The following is a 19,964-nucleotide window of genomic DNA, read 5'->3' as shown; positions in this document are numbered from 1 at the left end:
GCACAAGGTTTTTGTCATGACAATATAGAGTAATATTTACCACAGTTTTCCCACATACAAGCATTGCCCCCAGCCCGGATTCACTTACTTCCATGATTTTAAATTACCTGTGAACTTTACCTCCTCTCATGTTTACTTGATCCGGATACTTTGTCTTTGCCTATATCAGGAAATATGTTGGCCTGTGCCCTGATCTGTAGGACCGCCACTGTGTAAAACCAGTATTATTCCTCTAGTGTGCAATTCCATATCTATCACCGCAGCCACAGTTTCCCCTCAGATCAGTCGATTCTCAATCATCAGTAAAGTGGCACAGTGGTTAGTACTGCTGCTTCATAGTGCCAGGGACCTGGGTTCAATTTCACTCTCAGATGACTGCCTGTGTGGAGTTTGCACATTCTCTCTGTGTTTGCTTGGGTTTCCTTCGGGTGCTCCAGTTTCCTTCCACAGTCCAAATACTAGGTGGATTGGCCAAGCTAAATTGCCCATAATGTTCCAAGATGTGTAGATTAGGTGGGTTGTCGGGGGATGGGTTTGGGTGGGTGCTCTGAGGATTGGTGTGGACTTGTTGGGCTGAAGGGCCTGTTTCCACTCCACAGGGATTCTGTGATTTCTATGATACCCACTGCCAAAACCTTTCACATGGAATGTGTGAACGAGGCAGTGATCGGTTACTGGATGATGGAGGGAGGGTTTTAGTCAGTGGATGAAGAAATGAAGGTTCTGGTCAGTCATGTTAAATATTGTTCAATGTAATGTGTGTCTCAAAATGTTTTATTCTGGAATGAAATTGTAGCAATTAGTTTTTACTAATAATCTGAGCTGGTATCACAGTCTCTATAGTTATAGCACTGAAATCTGGAGCGGAAAAAGTAGTTGCTTGGCCTTTGCTGATTCCAAGGAGTAAGGAGGCCATGGAGAGAGTGTTAATAAACTGGTGGGACAGCAGTACTGCTCTGTATAGGGCCATCAACATGGTAAATTCATCTTGTGGCTCAGTACAATGGATCCTGAGGAGCTACCTCAGACCAAACTTAAACTGTAACAAAGTCCATTTAATCTGGTAAAAACATCCCAAACACAACACGGCTGGAAATCTAACTCAATCTGGGGCTACAGGAGACACTGGCGATAGAGAAATGAGAGCGTGTGTTTCACCCAGACCTTGGGTGAGGTTCTCCAATTAGTTACGATTTCAGACAGGATACCTCAAATCAGTCAACTCCCAAGTGAGGAGGAGTGAACAGCCTCCTCTTTTTTATTCACCCACACCTACTCCACCCCCACGCCCCTCTGGTCAGAACAAGATTAATTTTTTTTTAAAATCCCTTTCCTTTCCAGGCAATACCTTCCTCCCTGACATAAAATGATCAAAGGAGCAATTTAAGCATGTTTTCTTGAGTTAACAAAGACAGAGTTTATTAATTACTGAATGCGAGAACAATTAGTAACTCAACACACACATTAAGAAGAAAATGTGATTCCCAATGAATCAAAAAGTTACAAAAAAATGAGTCAGTCTCTGAATTGCTCATGAAGAACAGGTAGTCAAACATTGTGGCCATTTCAGGGGAGGTTACTTGTGCCTTTGATGTTGGTAGTTGAACAGGTTGATTCAAAGACTTTTAGTTTTGCAGCTTGGGTTGAGATTCTATCATTCTGATTTCTTTTGACCCTGAGTCAATTCAAGCATTTCTAACTGTTTGGCTCTGTAGCTAACTGAAGTCTAGTACTCAGAGTGTGAGAATCCTTTTACCTGCAATACAATGCAGAGGTGACTAGGGATAGTTCTTCAACTGTGACCTTCAGAGTACATTAATGCTCAGACCTGGCCCAGAGGTAATACTTAATAAGAGCCCATGATGTTGGAGGTAGTATATGTGCATGGATAAAGGACTGGCCAACAAATAGATAAGTTGGGGAGTTGGGGGATAATGCATTTTCAGGGTAGCAACCTCTGACGAGTGGAATACCACGGGGATCTGTGCTCGGGCCACAATTACAATACATAACAATAATTGGAAGAGGAAAATGAATGTATGATAGTGAAGTTTACAAATGAGAACAAAATAAGAGGGAAAGTAAGAGGTGAGGATGACACAAAGGCATTCCTGCTCATTTCTGTCTTAAATGTGCAACACTTATTCTGAGATTATGCCTGCTGGTCCTGGACTGTCTCACAAGGGGTTACATTTCCACATCTACCCTATCAAGTTCCCCAGGATTTCAATATGAGTGCCTCTCATTTTCCTAATTTCCAATGAGTACAAGCCCAACCTACTCAATCTCTCCTCGAGACAAACCCACCATATCTGGAATTAACCTAATGAACCTTCACTGGACTGTCTCTAATGCCATTCCTCAGCTAAGGCCAGAAAACTGTTCACAGTATACCAGCAGAGGTCTGACTAGTGCCTTGTACAGTGATAGACCACAGGATATGGAGAAATCCAAGTATAGATACACACAGAACATGGGGAGGTCTGTATATAATCCAAACTGTACTGCTCACTCAACCCTGTGGGATGAGACTGGGCATTCTGGTTTTGGGCAGTTGCTGAGGTGAAGGCTGGTATGGGGAGAGGGATTTGGTCTGTGCATGCATTGGAGGTGGAACATTCAGGGACACGAGGGAAGGGCTAGAGACTGGCAATACAAGTCCTGCTTGTCTGACTGATGTCACAGGATGTCAATGTGGGCTCTTGGCAGCCATCTTTATTTGTTGAGAACACATACTTTTTATCTTTTAAAAACTTGGGGCTAGCAGCATTGGGTTGGACTTGTAACTAAGGTTCACAGAATGTTTTTTCATTCATTCAAGGAACATGGGTGTCGCTGGCTAGAGCAGCATTCATTGCCCACCACTAATTACCCAGAGGGCAGTTTAAGACTCAACCATATTGCTGTGGGTCTGGAGTCACATCTAGGCCAGACCATGTAGGCCTGTCACTCACCTTCTTCGGGCACTGGATGTCACGGGCCAGGCTCATTAACAAGTCATGGGATATAGGATCCACCAGGTTCGGGAAGGCTGTGTGTTTATAGAGAACATCATTCAGCGAGGAGCCTTCCAGGCCCAGATCCTGCAGGAAGTGAAAACAAAGCTAATTAGCAACTTGCAAGATCTGCCAATCCAGTCACACAACTGCTGCTGATTTCGACCTGGATCGTGGGGACAGTTGAAGCTTTTCAGTATGTTTTACTGTATTTTCGCTGCAAAATGCAAGCATCAATAAATCATTCAACTCACTACCATCTAATTCTGACCTCGTGTACAACCAAGGCCTACATTGTACGCCTTACATCTTTACCCATTGCTCGATCTATAATTCTTCATTAGAAACCACCTTTATGATCAAACTTCTAGCAATCTGTCTCAAATTTGACTTGCCCACAAATTTTACTTGAGAACATTCAAGTAGAGAGTCTTTGATTCTTATGATGTTAAAGACATTGAAATGTTGTCCTATGCACCAATGTTAATGGACTAATTGCTCCATTTATTGAATATGTAAATTTGTTTTAGGGCCAAATAATAAACAAACATTACAACTCAATGTGGCAAAGGATCAATACACACCTGAAAACATATCTACACCCTGGGCAACGTTCTCCATTACAGTCCCTTTAAGAATGAGCCAGGACATGCTCCAGGGATAATAGAGAGTAGCTGAAGATCATCGTAGGCTTCTCGTCCACTATATGGGGAGTACTGTTGTGGCACAGTGGTAATGTCCTTATCTCTGAGCCAAGAGACCCCGGTTCAAGCCCCACCTACTTCTGTGGACTGTGATAGCATCTCTGAATGCACTTATTAGGGAAGTATTTCCAAAACAAGGGGAGTTAGTTAGGAAAGGGAGAGTACTCTTGAGGCACAGTGGTACTGTTCCTATCTCTGAGCTAGGAGATATGGGTTCAAGTCCTACCTGTCTTCTAATTGGGTTGATTTAAAAAATATTTAGGAAAAGAGAGACAGCAGTCTGGAATTTATATTTAATGATAGAGTGTGACTAAACAGGAATCCCTCAATTCCAGCTTGGGTAAATCAATTACCAGCAATCTATCATGGTAGCACAGGATTTGTTTTGATCTCCAAGGGTGTGAAGATACATAAGAATTTTCTTTTTGATAAAAGTACTGCTTCCAGAAGCCCCTGAGGCAAAACAGCAAAGTATGATTGCAGGCTCTCAAACTGCGATTAGCCCCCAGTTTCTGTTCCACAGTTGAGACGTCTATGCAATGGAAGAATGAGGCAGAAATACAGTTACTTCCCTTCACGAATAGGAAAGAAAGTACAAACTCCTCTTTGTCAAATCAGAAATCAAGTATTTTTAGAACTAAATGTTAGTGGCTTGGATATCAAGATATACTGCAGAATCCATTACAACTTATGGATAAGATTTAGAAAAACAGACCATTTGCTGGAAGCCTATGAGATTGGTTGATCTTTGAGAAATTTAAGAAGATGGGCAACTAGTCCATAGAAGAATATGCCATAGATTTTGACAGATTATAAATGACTAAAACATGTTACCCTCGAAATTCCTGAGTGTGTGCTTGTATTCAAATCATTGGATTGTGCACAAATCTCACATATAGATAAAATACATCAGGACTTTAGCTTTTGGGAAGGTTTCTCTTTTCAAACAAATGATTGATGCCCTAAACAAATATTTAGGATCATATAATTCCTACAGTGTGGAGTCAGGCCATTTGACCCATTGAGTCCACATAGACCCTCTGAAGAGTATCCCACCCCCCCTTCTCTATCCCATGGATAGTTAGCGTTTCCCATGGCTAATCCACCTAGCCTGCATGTCCCTGGATGGAGCTATGGGGCAATGTGGCATGGCCAATCTACCAAACCTGCAGAAATAGTAGGAACTGCAGATGCTGGGGAATCAGAGATAACACAGTGTAGAGCTGGATGAACACAGCAGGCCAAGCAGCATCAGAGGAGCAGGAAGGCTGACGTTTAGGCCCAAAATGGCAGCCTTCCAGCTCCTCTGATGCTGCTTTCCCTCTACCAAAGCTGCATCTCTTTGGACTGTGGGAGGATCCCAGAGCACCGGGGGGAAACCTACACAGACACAGTGAGAATGTGTAGAGTCCACACAGCAGTTGCCCAAGGGTGGAATCGAACCCAGGTCCTGGGCGCTGTGAGGCAGCAGTGCTAACCACGGTGCTGACTGAACAATTGCTTGCGGGAACAATCATTTCCAGCTCCCTTTCTGTCACAAAGTGGAAGTTCTGCATTGACACAGAGACTGGAGGACTGGTGTGAGGAGACTCATTATTTTAACAGATTTATTAAGAAAACAAAATTCTAGATGAGGATGGGAGCTGATAGCGAATTTTCCTTCACATTGCACAGTGAATGACTAAGTGTTGTTTTTGGTATGAGTCAAGGTATCGTTCAACAAGGAATTTCCGAAATGCAGAAATCAAAAATTCAGAGTTGTGCCAAAGGGCTTTTTTTCTGAGCTGTATGTCCCTTTGATTCCAAAACTTAATACATACAGTTCTAATGAATACAGTTGGAATGAATGGCATGGAAATATTGTCTGAGTTGCTGACAACCTTAAGTTAAGACATGGGAACACCCTCTTTCTTCTAAACTCCAGTGAGTAGAGTCCCAACCTGTTTAATCTTTGCTCATCAGATGATTCCTCTGTACCAGGGATCATCCTAGTGAATCTGCTCTGAACTGCCTCCAGTGAAATGAGATCCTTTTCTTAAATACGGGGACCAAAACCGCTCACAGCACTCAGATGTGGTCTCACCAGCACCTTGTACATTTGCAGTGAGGATTCCCTACTTTCACACTCCAAACCCCTTGAAATAGGGACCAACATTCCATTAACTCAAAGCAGATCCTGCAGTGTTTCAATTGCATTCTGGTAGAAATTCCTTGGAGCACCCTTATGATTCATGTAGACAATTATTAAACAGATTAGGACTCTTTTGCACACTGAAGTAAAGATTTGTATTCTCTATCTTCCTCCAGTTTCTTTCGTAAATATAAGACCTTCACTTGTTGATTGTAGCAGAATATTTTCTGCAGCTAAACATTCACAGTAATCTTTAGTTTTGAATATTTCATCAAAACAGACTGTCTCCCTTATTTAAGGTATCTCTTTGTTCTTATACAATTGACACAACAAAGGGCCAAGAGCTGAAGAAGACCTTAATTAGAAATGAAGCTTCAGGTTTTCTGTTTACAGCCAGTAAAGTAGCCACAATATCCAAGAAATCTCAAACTATTGAGGTAGGAAGAGACACTCAAACACGTGACATGAATGTCACAGACTTAGAGCCCATTGACGGCTCTATTTCATAGAGTTGTGAACATAGCCCAGTCCATGACACAAACCAGCCTCCCATGCACTGACTCCATCCATACTTCCCACTGCCTCAGAAAGAAACCAACATAATCAAAAACCCTTCTCACTCCAGGTTTACTGTCTTCCAGTCTCTTCCATTGGGCCAAAGATATACAAATATGATTACTTTATCAGCTGTTATCAGACTTTTGAACAGACTGCTCAAATGTTAATTCTGATATTTCCCTTACTGTGGTTGTAACACTGTATTCTGTGCTGTTCTGCTATCCGGATGCACTCTGTATGGAACAATCTGCCTCTATTGCATGCATAGAGAATATATAGAACACATGTGACAACAATAAATTAATCAAACAAATTCTTTGTAATTGTTTCTTTCATAGTCTGCCAGGCTTGATGATATTGCGTGACCATTAATAGCCAGGCTTTTTGTTCAATAATCTCCTTCCACTAGCTAGACTGGTCTAATTCTTGTTCATTTGTAATATGTTCGATTTCACTGTGCTCAACTCTCAGCTTTTTTGCCACACTCTTCGACACAGGAAGCTTGAGAATTTGAAACTTGACTTTGTTTCACAAAGAAAGCCCTTGTGGCGACTTCATGGATTGCTGATGAGATTCATTTGCAAGACAAGCAAAACACAACAGATGCTGGAGATCTGAAACAAACACAGAAAAACTGCTGAAGAAACTCCGCAGGTCTGGCAGCATCTGTGGAGAGAGGAACAGAGTTAAAAGCTTCAAGTCCAGTGTGATTCTTGTCTGGTCTGACACCTCATCAGAGATCACTACAGATTGAAAGTTGGAACAGAGCAGTTCTGACAGTGTGTTTCAGATTTATCCTCTTCTCATTATCTACGTAATTAGTATTTCTAATATTTCTTGTTTTCGCATCATGTGGAATATTGGCTTCTGCCTTTAAACAAAGCTGGATACTCTACTGAAAATAGTTAACATTAGGGGCTGAGTAGTGATCGAGAGAGTGTGGGTTTATCTGCATTTCAGACTAAACCTTAAAGTCTCCAGCTGTGCACACCTTGGATAGATGTCTGGCCCTGCTCAAACTCAGATTGTAGGGATTCCTCAGAAATTCTTGCGAACTGTCATCCTGACTGAGAATTACAAATGCATGGGAAAAGAAAAAAACACCCTACTGCAGATCTCCTGATGGCAGTAGAGCCAGGATTTGAATGTCACACTGGGTTCCCATTGTTCATCATTCTGAGAAGAGAGATCACCAGTCTACGAAGCTCATTCAACACAGTTGGTGAGAAAAAAAAATTGACAGTATTGACAGACACTGGGGAGAGACAGAGAGAGAGAGAGTGGGAGAGACTGACAGACAGTCAGACAGAGAAACAGAGAGTGAGAGACAATGAGAAAGAAACACGGAGGGAGACAGAGACAGGAAGAGAGAGAGAGACAGAGATGGACAGAGAGACAGAAACCGAGAAAGACAAAGAGAGATACACACAGAGACAGTGACATGAGAGAGATTTAGACAGAAACAGTGAGAGACAGATAATATGAGAAGGAGAGAGAGAGAGAGAATAAGAGGTAGAAAGCGAAAGAAAGAAGACAAGAAGTTTGGAAGGACAGAGAGGCAAAAGATAATGGGGATGGGGAGAAAGAGAGAGTGAGATACAAGCATTAGGGAGCAAGTTGAAAAGAAGTAGGAAAGCTGGGGGTGGGCTCAGGACAAAAGAGAGATAAAGGAGTCTGGAGAGTGTGAGGGCAGTAGGATGAGGAGAGAATGACTGGAAAGAGAATTAAGGGAGAAGGAGAGATAGAGGGTTGTAAGATTTGAGACTGTTGGAACAGTGTTTTGGAGGGACAGAGAGACAGTGATGGAGAGAGAGAGAGTAATAGAGAGAGACATAGGGTGGGAGAAAGACTGAGGAAGCGAGAGTGTGAGGCAGAAAGAGAGAGAGCAAGAGGAGTGTTATGACTCTGATGAGAAGAGCGCTCTGGAATTCCCGCCAAACTATTCCTCGTGTCATCAAAGTATGAACTGTGACTAATTTAATCCCTAAGATAGTTAATGTCCAAATGTAGCCTTTACCCAAGATAAAAAGAAACTCACACCTGGTTCATTCATAAATAACAACATGAGTACTAAGTTTTTATAGCAGCTTATCATTTGACAAGTGGCCAAAATGGCTTATTAATTAGGAAATTCAAACTTAAACTAGTCCTCCTTTAAATCCAAACTTATACAATCATCCACAAACGGGCAGACAAGACAGATTAATTGAATTGAATTGGCCTTTATTGTCACATGGACTGGAGTGCAGTGAAAAGTTTTGTACAGGCTACCTAGGTACAGAATACTAAAGTATGTGTTACAGACTTGAAAGAACCATAACTAAGAGTTCAGCATAGGAATATAGAAGTTTTCTTTAAAGTGCTCGAATTTTAGACTTTTTAACCAAGTCCATGCCAGCACTGAGCCTTCAGACCACCCATGCCAAGTCTGAAGGCCACGCTGGGCTTCAAACCTCGAGGCCTCACCTCCTGGTCGCAAGGGCCTTGCTCCGCTCCAGGACTAGATACCCCACATTGTCCTCCATTGTGGGAATCCCTGCCCCATGCTGGCCACAGCTCTGGAACTTCCCACCCTCCTCACCCCACTGACTTCCACTCCAGGACTCGCTGCCCCTGCTCTGGCCTGGCCTGGTTATGACTGACCACCCCACACCAGCCTGTCCTAGGACTTGAATCAGAGATAATGGGAACTGCAGATGCTGGAGAATCTGAGATAACAAAGTGTGGAGCTGGATGAATACAGTGGGCCAAGCAGCATCTTAGGAGGAGAAAAGCTGACATTTTGGGCCTAGACACTTCATCAGCTTTTCTGATGAAGGGTCTAGGCCCGAAATGTCAGTTTTTGTGCTCCTAAGATGCTGCTTGGCCCACTGTATTCATCCAGCTCCACACTTTGTTGACCTACGACTTGTGTCTGGCATTCACCAGTGACAGTGCTCGGTCTCCTCTATTCACCTCCTGGTAAGTTTTTTTCAAAACTTTAACTTTAAAAGAGAGAAAAAAAGAAAAAGAGTGGGTGGAGCAGTGGAGCTCCAGCAGGAGTTCTTACTCTGACGCCATCTTGCAATAGATTACAATTGGTTTGCAGGAATATCATGGTTGGAAAGTATAGACTAAAAGGAATAAACTGCGGATCAAGTGTCCAAAGCAAAAAGGGCACAATTAGGTGACTTTCTTACTGCTCTCGCTTTTTGGTGATACCACGTTGTTGTTGACAATGACACGTCTTAATTTTGTAGCCAGTCTGTTGGACTTAGGTCTTGGCTTGAGTTAGAAGGTGTTCACTTTGCAATGTCTTTAAGTATCATTTATGTTTCAGTAACAGAGAGGAAAGAAAGGCTACTGGAAGTCTGAGAGCCCCACTATTCCCTCTCCCCTCTCAGCTCTGTGACGAACTGCTACTTAAATTGTGGCACAGTGGTTACCACTGCTGTTTCACAGTGCCAGGGACCCGGGTTTGATTCCGCCCTTTGGTGACTATCTGTACGCGGTCTGCATATTCTCCCCATGTCTGTGTGGGTCTGCGCCGGGTGCTCCGGTTTCCTCCCACAGTCCGATGGTGTGCCGGTTAGGTGGATTGGCGATGCTAAATTGCCCGTAGTGTCCACAGATGTGCAAGTTAGGTGTGTTAGCCATGAGAAATGCAAAGATAGGCAGCGGAATGGGTCTGGGTGGGATGCTCTTTGGAGGTTTAGTGTAGACTCGATGGGCCGAATGGCCTGATTCCACACCGTAGCAATTCTATTCTTAAAATCAATCTGAAAGCTGTTTCTGGACAGTTTTTTTTTCCCCTTTCAAACCAAAGACAGATGATGACAGCAGGTTCTGATCTTTTATTTTGCATTTTGTATTTCAAACAACATAAAAATATGCAGTCCTAATAAGAGAAACAAATGTTAAGAGATGAGATGGTCAGTAAATAGCTTGTTATGAAAAATTGACTATAAATCTTAATGGATGGCATAACCCAAGCCTGTACCTAATATTTTCTAACTCTCAGGAATGGTAGAATCATCACAATGGTTTTGGCACAGGAAGCAGTGTTGAGTAGCTCTCTCTGCAAGGTCAACTCAACTATTTTTCTTTATAGCCTTGTAAACATAATTTTCTTCAAATAACGATCCAATTCTCTTTTAAAAGCTACACTTGAATCTATCACCAATGTACCCTTGGATATCTCCTAATCACTGACTGTGTAAAACAAGTTCTCCCTCACTTCTTTTTGCCAATTGCCTTAAGTCAGCCTGGATCCTTATACCAACAAGAGAACAGTTTCTCTCTTCCACACCCCTCGTTATTTTGAAAACCTTGATCAAATCTCCTCTCAACTTATCTTCTCCACTTAAAATTGCTCCGACTTCTTCAACATCATTACAGTTCTTCATCCCTGCAGTCCTCGTTCTTGTGAATCTTTTCCAAAGCCTTTGTGAAATGATCACATCCTACAGTGTCAAAGAACAGTGTCCAATACTCCAGCTGAGGCTGACTCTGTATTTTAGATAAGTTCAACACAGAAGTCTGTAGAGACAACATATACTACTCTGCCTTCATCAATCTTCTTTGTTACTTCTTCAAAAAACTCAAGTTAACGAGACATGATTTCCTTGCTGTTGTACTCTAAGCCCCTAATACTTTGGGGACCCAGCTGAGAATCTCATCACGGCAGAAGGTGGAATTTGAAATACATTTTTAAAAATTATTTAATTTAAAAGTCCAATGATGGCCATGAAACCATTGTCAAATGCTGGGAAAAATAAATCCAGTTCACAAATGTCCTTCAGGGAAGGAAATCTGCCATCCTTACTCAGTCTGACCGACATACAACTCCAGACCTATAGCAAAGTGGTTGACTCTAAACTGCCCTCTGAAATTGTCTAGCAAGTCACTCAGTTGTGTCAAAAATGCTAAAACATCTCAAAGAAATGAAATCACAAGGACAATTGGATATCAACTAGACAGAAAAAAAAGTCACACTCAGCCTTGTTGATCTCGTGAAGACGTCCCAACTAAAATCTGGGGGCGAGTGCCTGAATTGGGACAGCTGTCTCACAGACTATTCAAGCAACAGCCTGACATTGTCACACTCACAGAATCATACTTTCCAGACAAAATGAGCAAACCTAGCTTCTCATAACAATAATGTGAGGACCATAGTATCCCACTTTTGCTTTGAGTTATGAAAAGAAAGGGGAGGTGGTGGCCAAATGGTATTATCACTGGACTGTTAATTCAGAGACCCAGTTAATGTTCTGTCGACCCAGGTTCGAATATCGCCACAGCAGACAGTGTAATTTGTATCCAATAAAGAAATCCTGAATTAAGAATCTAATAATGACCATAAATCCATTGTTGATTGTCGGGGTAAATCTCATCTGGTTCACTGATGTCCTTTAGGGAAGGAAACTGCCATCCTTACCTGGTCTGGCCTACATGTGACTCCAGACCGACAGCAATGTGGTTGACTCTTAACTGCCTTCGGGGCAATTATGGATGGGCGATAAATGCTGCCTGGCCAGCAATGCCCTCATCCCGTTAATGAATTAAAAAAAAACCCACCATCACCATCTCTGGAAGTGTTTTGTCCCAGTGACAAGACAGACCCAGCAGCAGTGGAAGCACAGTGGTATACAGTCAGGAGGATGTTGCTCTAGGAGTCCTCAACATTGACTTCAGCCCCCATGAAGTCTCATGGTTTCAGGTTAAACATGGACAAGGAAACCTCCTCCTGATTATCATGTACCGCTCCCCTCAGCTGATGAATCCATATTTTTCCATGTTGAACAATACTTAGAGGAAGCACTGACGATAGCAAGGATGCAAAATGTGCTCTGGGTGGGAGATTTCAATGTTTAGTAATGTTTTGAGTGGATCTTCATTGGCATAATTTTAGCCAAGTACCCTGGGATTGAAAACATGGTAGGTACAATATTTGGAAAAATAAATCGTTTCTCTTACTGTTCTATAATGTTTTATTACCCCAATGTTTCAGCTTAATAATTACGTAATGATATTTTTTGGATTCATATACTTGGGGTTAGGCATTCTAATGTTATCCTATAATTTAGAAAATCCCAAAATCCTGAAATTTCCCAAATTTTTCAGACAGAACAGGTTACAGTGTTTTAGCAGTAAGCATTTGACACCATGTTACATATTAGATGGTTAACAGATGGTAAAAGGTGTAGGTTTGAAGGTGCATTTTGAAAGGTGGATAGACAGAGAAAGAAAGGGCAAGAAAGACATAAATACAGAGAGAGAGAGAGATACAGACAGACAGAGAGCATGAGACAGAAGCAGAGGGGAGGAAAGGTTAAAAAAATGAATTCCAATCCTTGAACCTAGGCAGGTGAAAGCAGAGCTGTAAATGTGGTTAAAGTTAGGAAGACTGGAATTGGAGGAACAGAGTGATCTCCTGGAGTTGGAATGACTAGAGGAGGTTACTGGGGTAAAGAGCCATAGAGTCACACAGCACATAAACAGACCCTTCGGTTCAACACGTCCAAGTTTCCCAAACTAAATTAGCCCCATTTGCCTGCGTTTGGCCTATATCCCTCTAAATCCGTCCTATTCGTATACCCATCCAGGTGCCTTATAAATGTTGTAATTGTACCAGCCTCCACCACTTCCTCTGGCAGCTCATTCCATACACGCACCGCTCACTGTGTGAAAAAGCTGCTCCTGAGGTCCCTTTTAAATTATTCCCCTCTCACCTTAAACGTATGCCCCTGGTTTTGGACTCCCCTACCTTGTGGGGAGAAAAGACCTTGGCTGTTCACCCTATCCATGCCCCTCATGATTTAATAAACCTCTAAAAGGTCACCCCTCAGCCTCCAACACTCCAGGGAAAATAGCCCCAGCCTATTCAGCCCCTCCCTGTAGCTCAAATCATTCAGTCCCGGCATCATTCTTCTTCACTGTTCACTCTAATTTCAGTATCATCTGGAAACTTACTAAACATACCTCCTAAATTCACAGCCAAATCATTTATATAAACAACAAAAAACAGTGGACTCAGCACTGATCCTACAGCTCACAGCCCTAACTGGTGCTAGTAAAACAGGTCATCTGGTAAATTATCTTGTTGCTGCTCTGTGGGATCTTGCTGTGCTCATGTTTGGCTGCTGTGTTTCCCACATTCCAATAGCAACTACATTTCAAAACGTATTTAATTGGTTCTAGTGAGCTTCGACAATTGCTGAGGTCATAAAAGCTTCTGTGTGTTTTTTTGAGCACAGCATCAGCAACTACCTGATACTTGACATCCTATAATTTTGCACAGGAAGACATTGCTTCTGCTCAGTATTTATAGTGAGATTACATAGCAAGGTAACCAAAACCAACCTATTATTAGTGGCTAAGAACTGTTGCATTTGATAATAACTTTCAATAAACGTGTTATATATTATGCATATTTTTAACCACAAATCACTTCTCATTCAGAAGTGTCTACGTGTACAATTTAACTATGACATTCAGAAATTCTTCATTTGATTTCAATTTATTTTGATTAACATAAATTGTTTTTAGCGAGAGCTGAATATTTTACGTAGTTTTACCCATTTACATACTATTTATAATGTAGAAACATGCCTTTAATCTCGCAACCCACAAGCATCTTCTCAGCACTCTTTATCTAACCTCATCAACATGTCTTTCTATTCTTTTCTTCCTCGTATTTATATAATGTGTTTTTAAACAGATATACATTAACTTCAAATACTTCCTGTAGGACTGATAGAGTTGGGGTTGGGCTTGGGATTCATTCTCAGTCCAGAAGCAATAAGGTTAATACAATAAAATAAAACAAAGAACTGCAGATGGTGGAGTTCTGAAATAAAAGCAAAAATTGCTGGAGAAACTCAGCAGGTCTGGCAGCATCTGTGTACTCTGACTCTTCTTCAGAACAGGGCTCTAAGTACAACTCTCTTTTCTCTCCACCAAAGCTGCCAGACCTGCTGAGTTTCTCTAGCGATTTCTGCTTTTGTTTGAGATTAGCACTGTAGTCACTGGGGTCTTTAATCTATATCCAGATTTTGTGCAAAGTATGAAACATGATTTTCTTCCAATCAGTATGTTAATGATCCATCTAGAGAACAGAGTATTTTGGATCTAATATTTAGCAATACAAAAGAATTACATTAAAGAGATATTGAGAGCGATCACAATTTGATGGAACTCAATATTGTGTTTGAAAATGATTTAGCTAAATCTGAAACCAGGGTTTTTGACTTACAGCCTAGACATCTTTTAAACCTAAATAAAGCCTACAAACTTCACAGATATGAGGACTGAGTTGGCTAAGATAGATGGGAAACTACATTAAAAGATGAAATAAGAATAGAAAGTGCTGAAAGCACTCAGCAAGATTTGGATGCGAATTGAAGAAAAATCATGAAGGGCATAGTAAAAGTGAATAGCAAAGGTCTTTTCCCTAGGGTAGGGGAGCTGAAATCTAGAGGGCATATTTTAAAGTCAGAGGAAAAAGATTTAAAAGGGACCGGAGGGGCAATAGTTTCTCACAGAGTGTGGTTTGTATGTTGAAGGAACTGCCAGTAGTAGTAGTAGATGCAGGTAGAGTTATAACATGTAGAAGACATTTGGACTGGTACATGAATCGGTAGGGTTTGGAGGGATATGGGCCAAAAGGAGGCAAATGGGACTAGTTTGTTTAATTTGGGAAACTTGGTTGGTATGGATGCTTATGACTCCATGTCTCTATAAGCCTGGGGAGCTCTTCTGTTCTGACGAAGTCATTTGACACACAACATTAACTCTGTTTCTCTCTCCACAAACACTCCCAGACCGGAGTTTTCCAAGTACTTTCTGATTTTGTTTTGTACCAAAAGTTTGGCTACTATTTTAAAAATTGATTCATAATTCGCAACAAATATATTTTCCAAAAAAAATGCCTGGAAAACGTCCCAACAGAGGCTAAAAAGAGAATTAAATAATAGCGTTTGATCAAACAACAGGTTCATAATGTTTCAGCGACAGTAGGAACTGCAGATGCTGGAGAATCTGGGATAATAAGGTGTAGAGCTGGATGAACACAGCAGGCCAAGCAGCATAATAGGAGCAGGAAGGCTGACGTTTCAGACCTAGACCCTTCTTCAGAAATAGGGGAGGGGAAGGGAGTTCTAAAATAAATAAGGAGAGAGGGGGAGGCAGATAGAAGATGGATAGAGGAGAAGATAGGGTGAGAGGAGATAGACTGGTCAAAGAAGCAGGGATGGAGCTAGTAAAGGTGAGTGTAGGTGGGGAGCTAGGGAGGGAATAGGTCAGTCCAGGGAGGACAGACAGGTCAAGGGGGCATGACGAGGCTGGTAGATAGGAGATGGGGGTGGGGCTTGAGGTGGGAGGACGGGGTAGGTGGGAGGAAGGACAGGTTAGGGAGGCGAGGACGACCTGGGCTGGTTTTGGGATGCAGTGGGGGGAGGGGAGATTTTGAAGTTTGTGACGTCCACATTGATACCATTGGGCTGCAGGGTTCCCAAGCGGAATATGAGTTGCCGTTCCTGCAACCTACGGGTGGCATCATTGTGGCACTGCAGGAGGCCCAGGATGGACATGTCGTCTGCGGAATGGGAGGGGGAGTTGAAGTGGTTGCGACTGGGAGGTGCAGTTGTTTAGTGCGAACCGAGCGGAGGTGTTCTGCAAAACGGTCCCCAAGGAACAGCGGATACAGTATACCACATAATGTTGCCAGGAATTTACTGAAGTCAAAGTTATCCAATTACAGACAAAGGAGAAATTATAATTCTGAGCAAGGAACAGACAAAGATTTTAAACAGAGATAATGGGAACTGCAGATGCTGGAGATTCCAAGATGATAAAATGTGAGGCTGGATGAACACAGCAGGCCAAGCAGCATCTCAGGAGCACAAAAGCTGACGTTTCGGGCCTAGACCCTTCATCAGAGAGGGGGATGGGGAGAGGGAACTGGAATAAATAGGGAGAGAGGGGGAGGCGGACCGAAGATGGAGAGAAAAGAAGATAGGTGGAGAGGGTGTAGGTGGGGAGGTGGGGAGGGGATAGGTCAGTCCAGGGAAGACGGACAGGTCAAGGAGGTGGGATGAGGTTAGTAGGTAGCTGGGGGTGCGGCTGGGGGTGGGAGGAAGGGATGGGTGAGAGGAAGAACCGGTTAGGGAGGCAGAGACAGGTTGGACTGGTTTTGGGATGCAGTGGGTGGGGGGGAAGAGCTGGGCTGGTTGTGTGGTGCAGTGGGGGGAGGGGATGAACTGGGCTGGTTTAGGGATGCAGTGGGGGAAGGGGAGATTTTGAAACTGGTGAAGTCCACATTGATACCATATGGCTGCAGGGTTCCCAGGCGGAATATGAGTTGCTGTTCCTGCAACCTTCGGGTGGCATCATTGTGGCAGTGCAGGAGGCCCATGATGGACATGTCATCAAGAGAATGGGAGGGGGAGTGGAAATGGTTTGCGACTGGGAGGTGCAGTTGTTTGTTGCGAACTGAGCGGAGGTGTTCTGCAAAGCGGTCCCCAAGCCTCCGCTTGGTTTCCCCAATGTAGAGAAAGCCGCACCGGGTACAGTGGATGCAGTATACCACATTGGCAGATGTGCAGGTGAACCTCTGCTTAATGTGGAATGTCATCTTGGGGCCTGGGATGGGGGTGAGGGAGGAGGTGTGGGGACAAGTGTAGCATTTCCTGCGGTTGCAGGGGAAGGTGCCGGGTGTGGTGGGGTTGGAGGGCAGTGTGGAGCGAAATCCCCCTGCAGCCATATGGTATCAATGTGGACTTCACCAGTTTCAAAATCTCCCCTTCCCCCACTGCATCCCTAAACCAGCCCAGTTCATCCCCTCCCCCCACTGCACCACACAACCAGCCCAGCTCTTCCCCCCCACCCACTGCATCCCAAAACCAGTCCAACCTGTCTCTGCCTCCCTAACCGGTTCTTCCTCTCACCCATCCCTTCCTCCCACCCCCAGCCGCACCCCCAGCTACCTACTAACCTCATCCCACCTCCTTGACCTGTCCGTCTTCCCTGGACTGACCTATCCCCTCCCCACCTCCCCACCTACACCCTCTCCACCTATCTTCTTTTCTCTCCATCTTCGGTCCGCCTCCCCCTCTCTCCCTATTTATTCCAGTTCCCTCTCCCCATCCCCCTCTCTGATGAAGGGTCTAGGCCCGAAACGTCAGCTTTTGTGCTCCTGAGATGCTGCTTGGCCTGCTGTGTTCATCCAGCCTCACATTTTATCAAAGATTTTAAACAAATGCTTTATAACTGTCTTCACAGCAGAAGTCACAAAAAATATCAGAGGTTTTGAGAATGAGAGTTAAAGAAATCTGTATTAGAAAGAGGGCAGGAGAATTAATGGGACTAAGTGTAGATAAATTGCCTTGAGTAGCAGTTAGTGAATGCCTTGGTTTCACCTTCCCAAATTGCTTAAACTCTGGAATAGCCTCAGGAATTGGAAGACACCAAATATAACCTCCACTGTTTAAAAGATGAGGTAGAGAGTCAGTGAGGCAAGTTAGCCTGACATCAGCACTAGGTGAAACAGTAGACTCCATTACTAACCATGCAGTCGCACATCACTTAAAAGATCATTATAATTGTGCAGAGTTAACACAAATCCATGAAGGGAAATTGTGTTTGACTAAACCATTATCTTTTGAATATGCATCTACTAGGATTCCTATGAAGGAACTAATGGATACATTGTGTCTGGATTTTCAAAAAGCAGTCAATTAAATTCTGCACAAGAGATTATTATTATTAAGACTCATGGAATTGAATGTGATATTTTAGCTTCGATGAAGAATTGGTTAATGGACAGAAAACAGACAGGAGGAGTCACAGAGTCAAACAGCATGGAAACAGACACTTTGGTTCAACTCATCCACGCCAATCAAGTTTCCCAAACAAAAGTAATCCCATTTGCCTGCACTGGGCCCATATCTCTCCAAACTCTACCTATTCATGTCAGAGATAATGGGAACTGCAGATGCTGGAGAATCCAAGATAACAAAGTGTGGAGCAGGCCAAGCAGCATCTCAGGAGCACAAAAGCTGACGTTTCAGGCCTAGACCCTTCATCAGAGAGGGGGATGGGGACAGGGTTCTGGAATAAATAGGGAGAGAGGGGGAGGCGGATCGAAGATGGAGAGAAAAGAAGATAGGTGGAGAGGAGAGTATGGGTGGGGAGGTAGGGAGGGGATAGGTCAGTCCGGGGAGGATGGACAGGTCAAGGAGGCGGGATGAGGTCAGTAGGTAAGAAATGGAGGTGCGGCTTGAGGTGGAAGGAGGGGATAGGTGAGAGGAAGAACAGGTTAGGGAGGTGGGGACGAGCTGGGCTGGTTTTGGGATGCAGTGGGGGGAGGGGACGGGCTGGGCTGGTTTTGGGATGCAGTGGGGGAAGGGGCGATTTTGAAGCTTGTGAAGTCCACATTGATACCATTGGGCTGCAGGGTTCCCAAGCGGAATATGGGTTGCTGTTCCTGCAACCTTCGGGTGATATCATTGTGGCACTGCGGGAGGCCCATGATGGACATGTTGTCTGAGGAATGGGAGGGGGAGTTAAAATGGTTCACGACTGGGAGGTGCAGTTGTTTATTGCGAACCGAGCGGAGGTGTTCTGCAAAGCAGTCCCCAAGCCTCGGCTTAGTTTCCCCAATGCAGAGGAGGCCACACCGGGTACGGTGGATACAGTATACCACATTTACAGATGTGCAGGTGAACATCTGCTTGATATAGGAAATCATCTTAGGGCCTGGGATGGGGGTGAGGGAGGATGTGTGGGGGCAAGTGTCGCACTTCCTGTGGTTGCAGGGGAAGGTGCCGGGTGTGGTGGGGTTGGAGGGGAGTGTGGAGCGAACAAGGGAGTCACGGAGAGAGTGATCTCTCCGGAAAGCAGACAAGGGTGGAGATGGAAAAATGTCTTGGGTGGTGGGGTCGGATTATAGATGGCGGAAGTGTCGGAGGATGTTGCGTTGTATCCGGAGGTTGGTGGGGTGGTCCGCCGCCCTAACCTGTTCTTCCTCTCACCTATTCCTTCCTGCCACCTCAAGCCGCAGCTCCATTTCCTACCTACTAACCTCATCCCACCTCCTTGATCTGTCCGTCCTCCCCGGACTGACCTATCCCCTCCCTACCTCCCCACCTATACTCTCCTCTCCACCTATCCTCTTTTCTCTCCATCTTCGGTCCGCCTCCCCCTCTCTCCCTATTTATTCCAGAACCCTCACCCCATCCCCCTCTCTGATGAAGGGTCTAGGCCCGAAACGTCGGCTTTTGTGCTCCCGAGATGCTGCTTGGCCTGCTGTGTTCATCCAGCTCCACACTTTGTTATCTACCTGTCCAAATGTCTTTTAAATGTTGTAATTGTACCTGCATTTACTGCTTTCTCTGGCAACTCATTCCACATAATGAACCACCCTCTGTGTGAAAACGTTGCCCCTCAGGTCCCTTTTAAATCTTTCTCTTTTCACCTTAAAAATATACCCTCTAGTTTTGAACTCCCCTACTGTAGGGGAGTATTCATTTTATCTCTGGCCCTCCTGATTTTATAAACATCTATAGGGTCACCTCTCAACCTCCAGCACTCCAGTGA

The 19,964-nt window shown here is 43.8% G+C and overlaps 1 protein-coding gene across 1 annotated transcript in view; it reads right to left on the bottom strand.

The window, feature by feature from the left end:
- The window catches only part of lrrc75bb (leucine rich repeat containing 75Bb), a 39,569-nt gene that overhangs the window by 16,521 nt on the left and 3,084 nt on the right, over positions 1-19,964 (bottom strand). Inside the window, exon 2 of the mRNA XM_048556465.2 lies at positions 2,955-3,083. Within this exon, the coding sequence (XP_048412422.1) occupies positions 2,955-3,083 (129 nt within the window). The remainder of the gene's footprint in view (positions 1-2,954; positions 3,084-19,964) is intronic.

Source organism: Stegostoma tigrinum, chromosome 26 (genome assembly GCF_030684315.1).
Source record: "Stegostoma tigrinum isolate sSteTig4 chromosome 26, sSteTig4.hap1, whole genome shotgun sequence".
In the NCBI taxonomy this organism is placed as follows: domain Eukaryota; kingdom Metazoa; phylum Chordata; class Chondrichthyes; order Orectolobiformes; family Stegostomatidae; genus Stegostoma; species Stegostoma tigrinum.
Note: the sequence above shows the minus strand (reverse complement) of the source record. Positions and strands in the feature narration are given on the sequence as shown.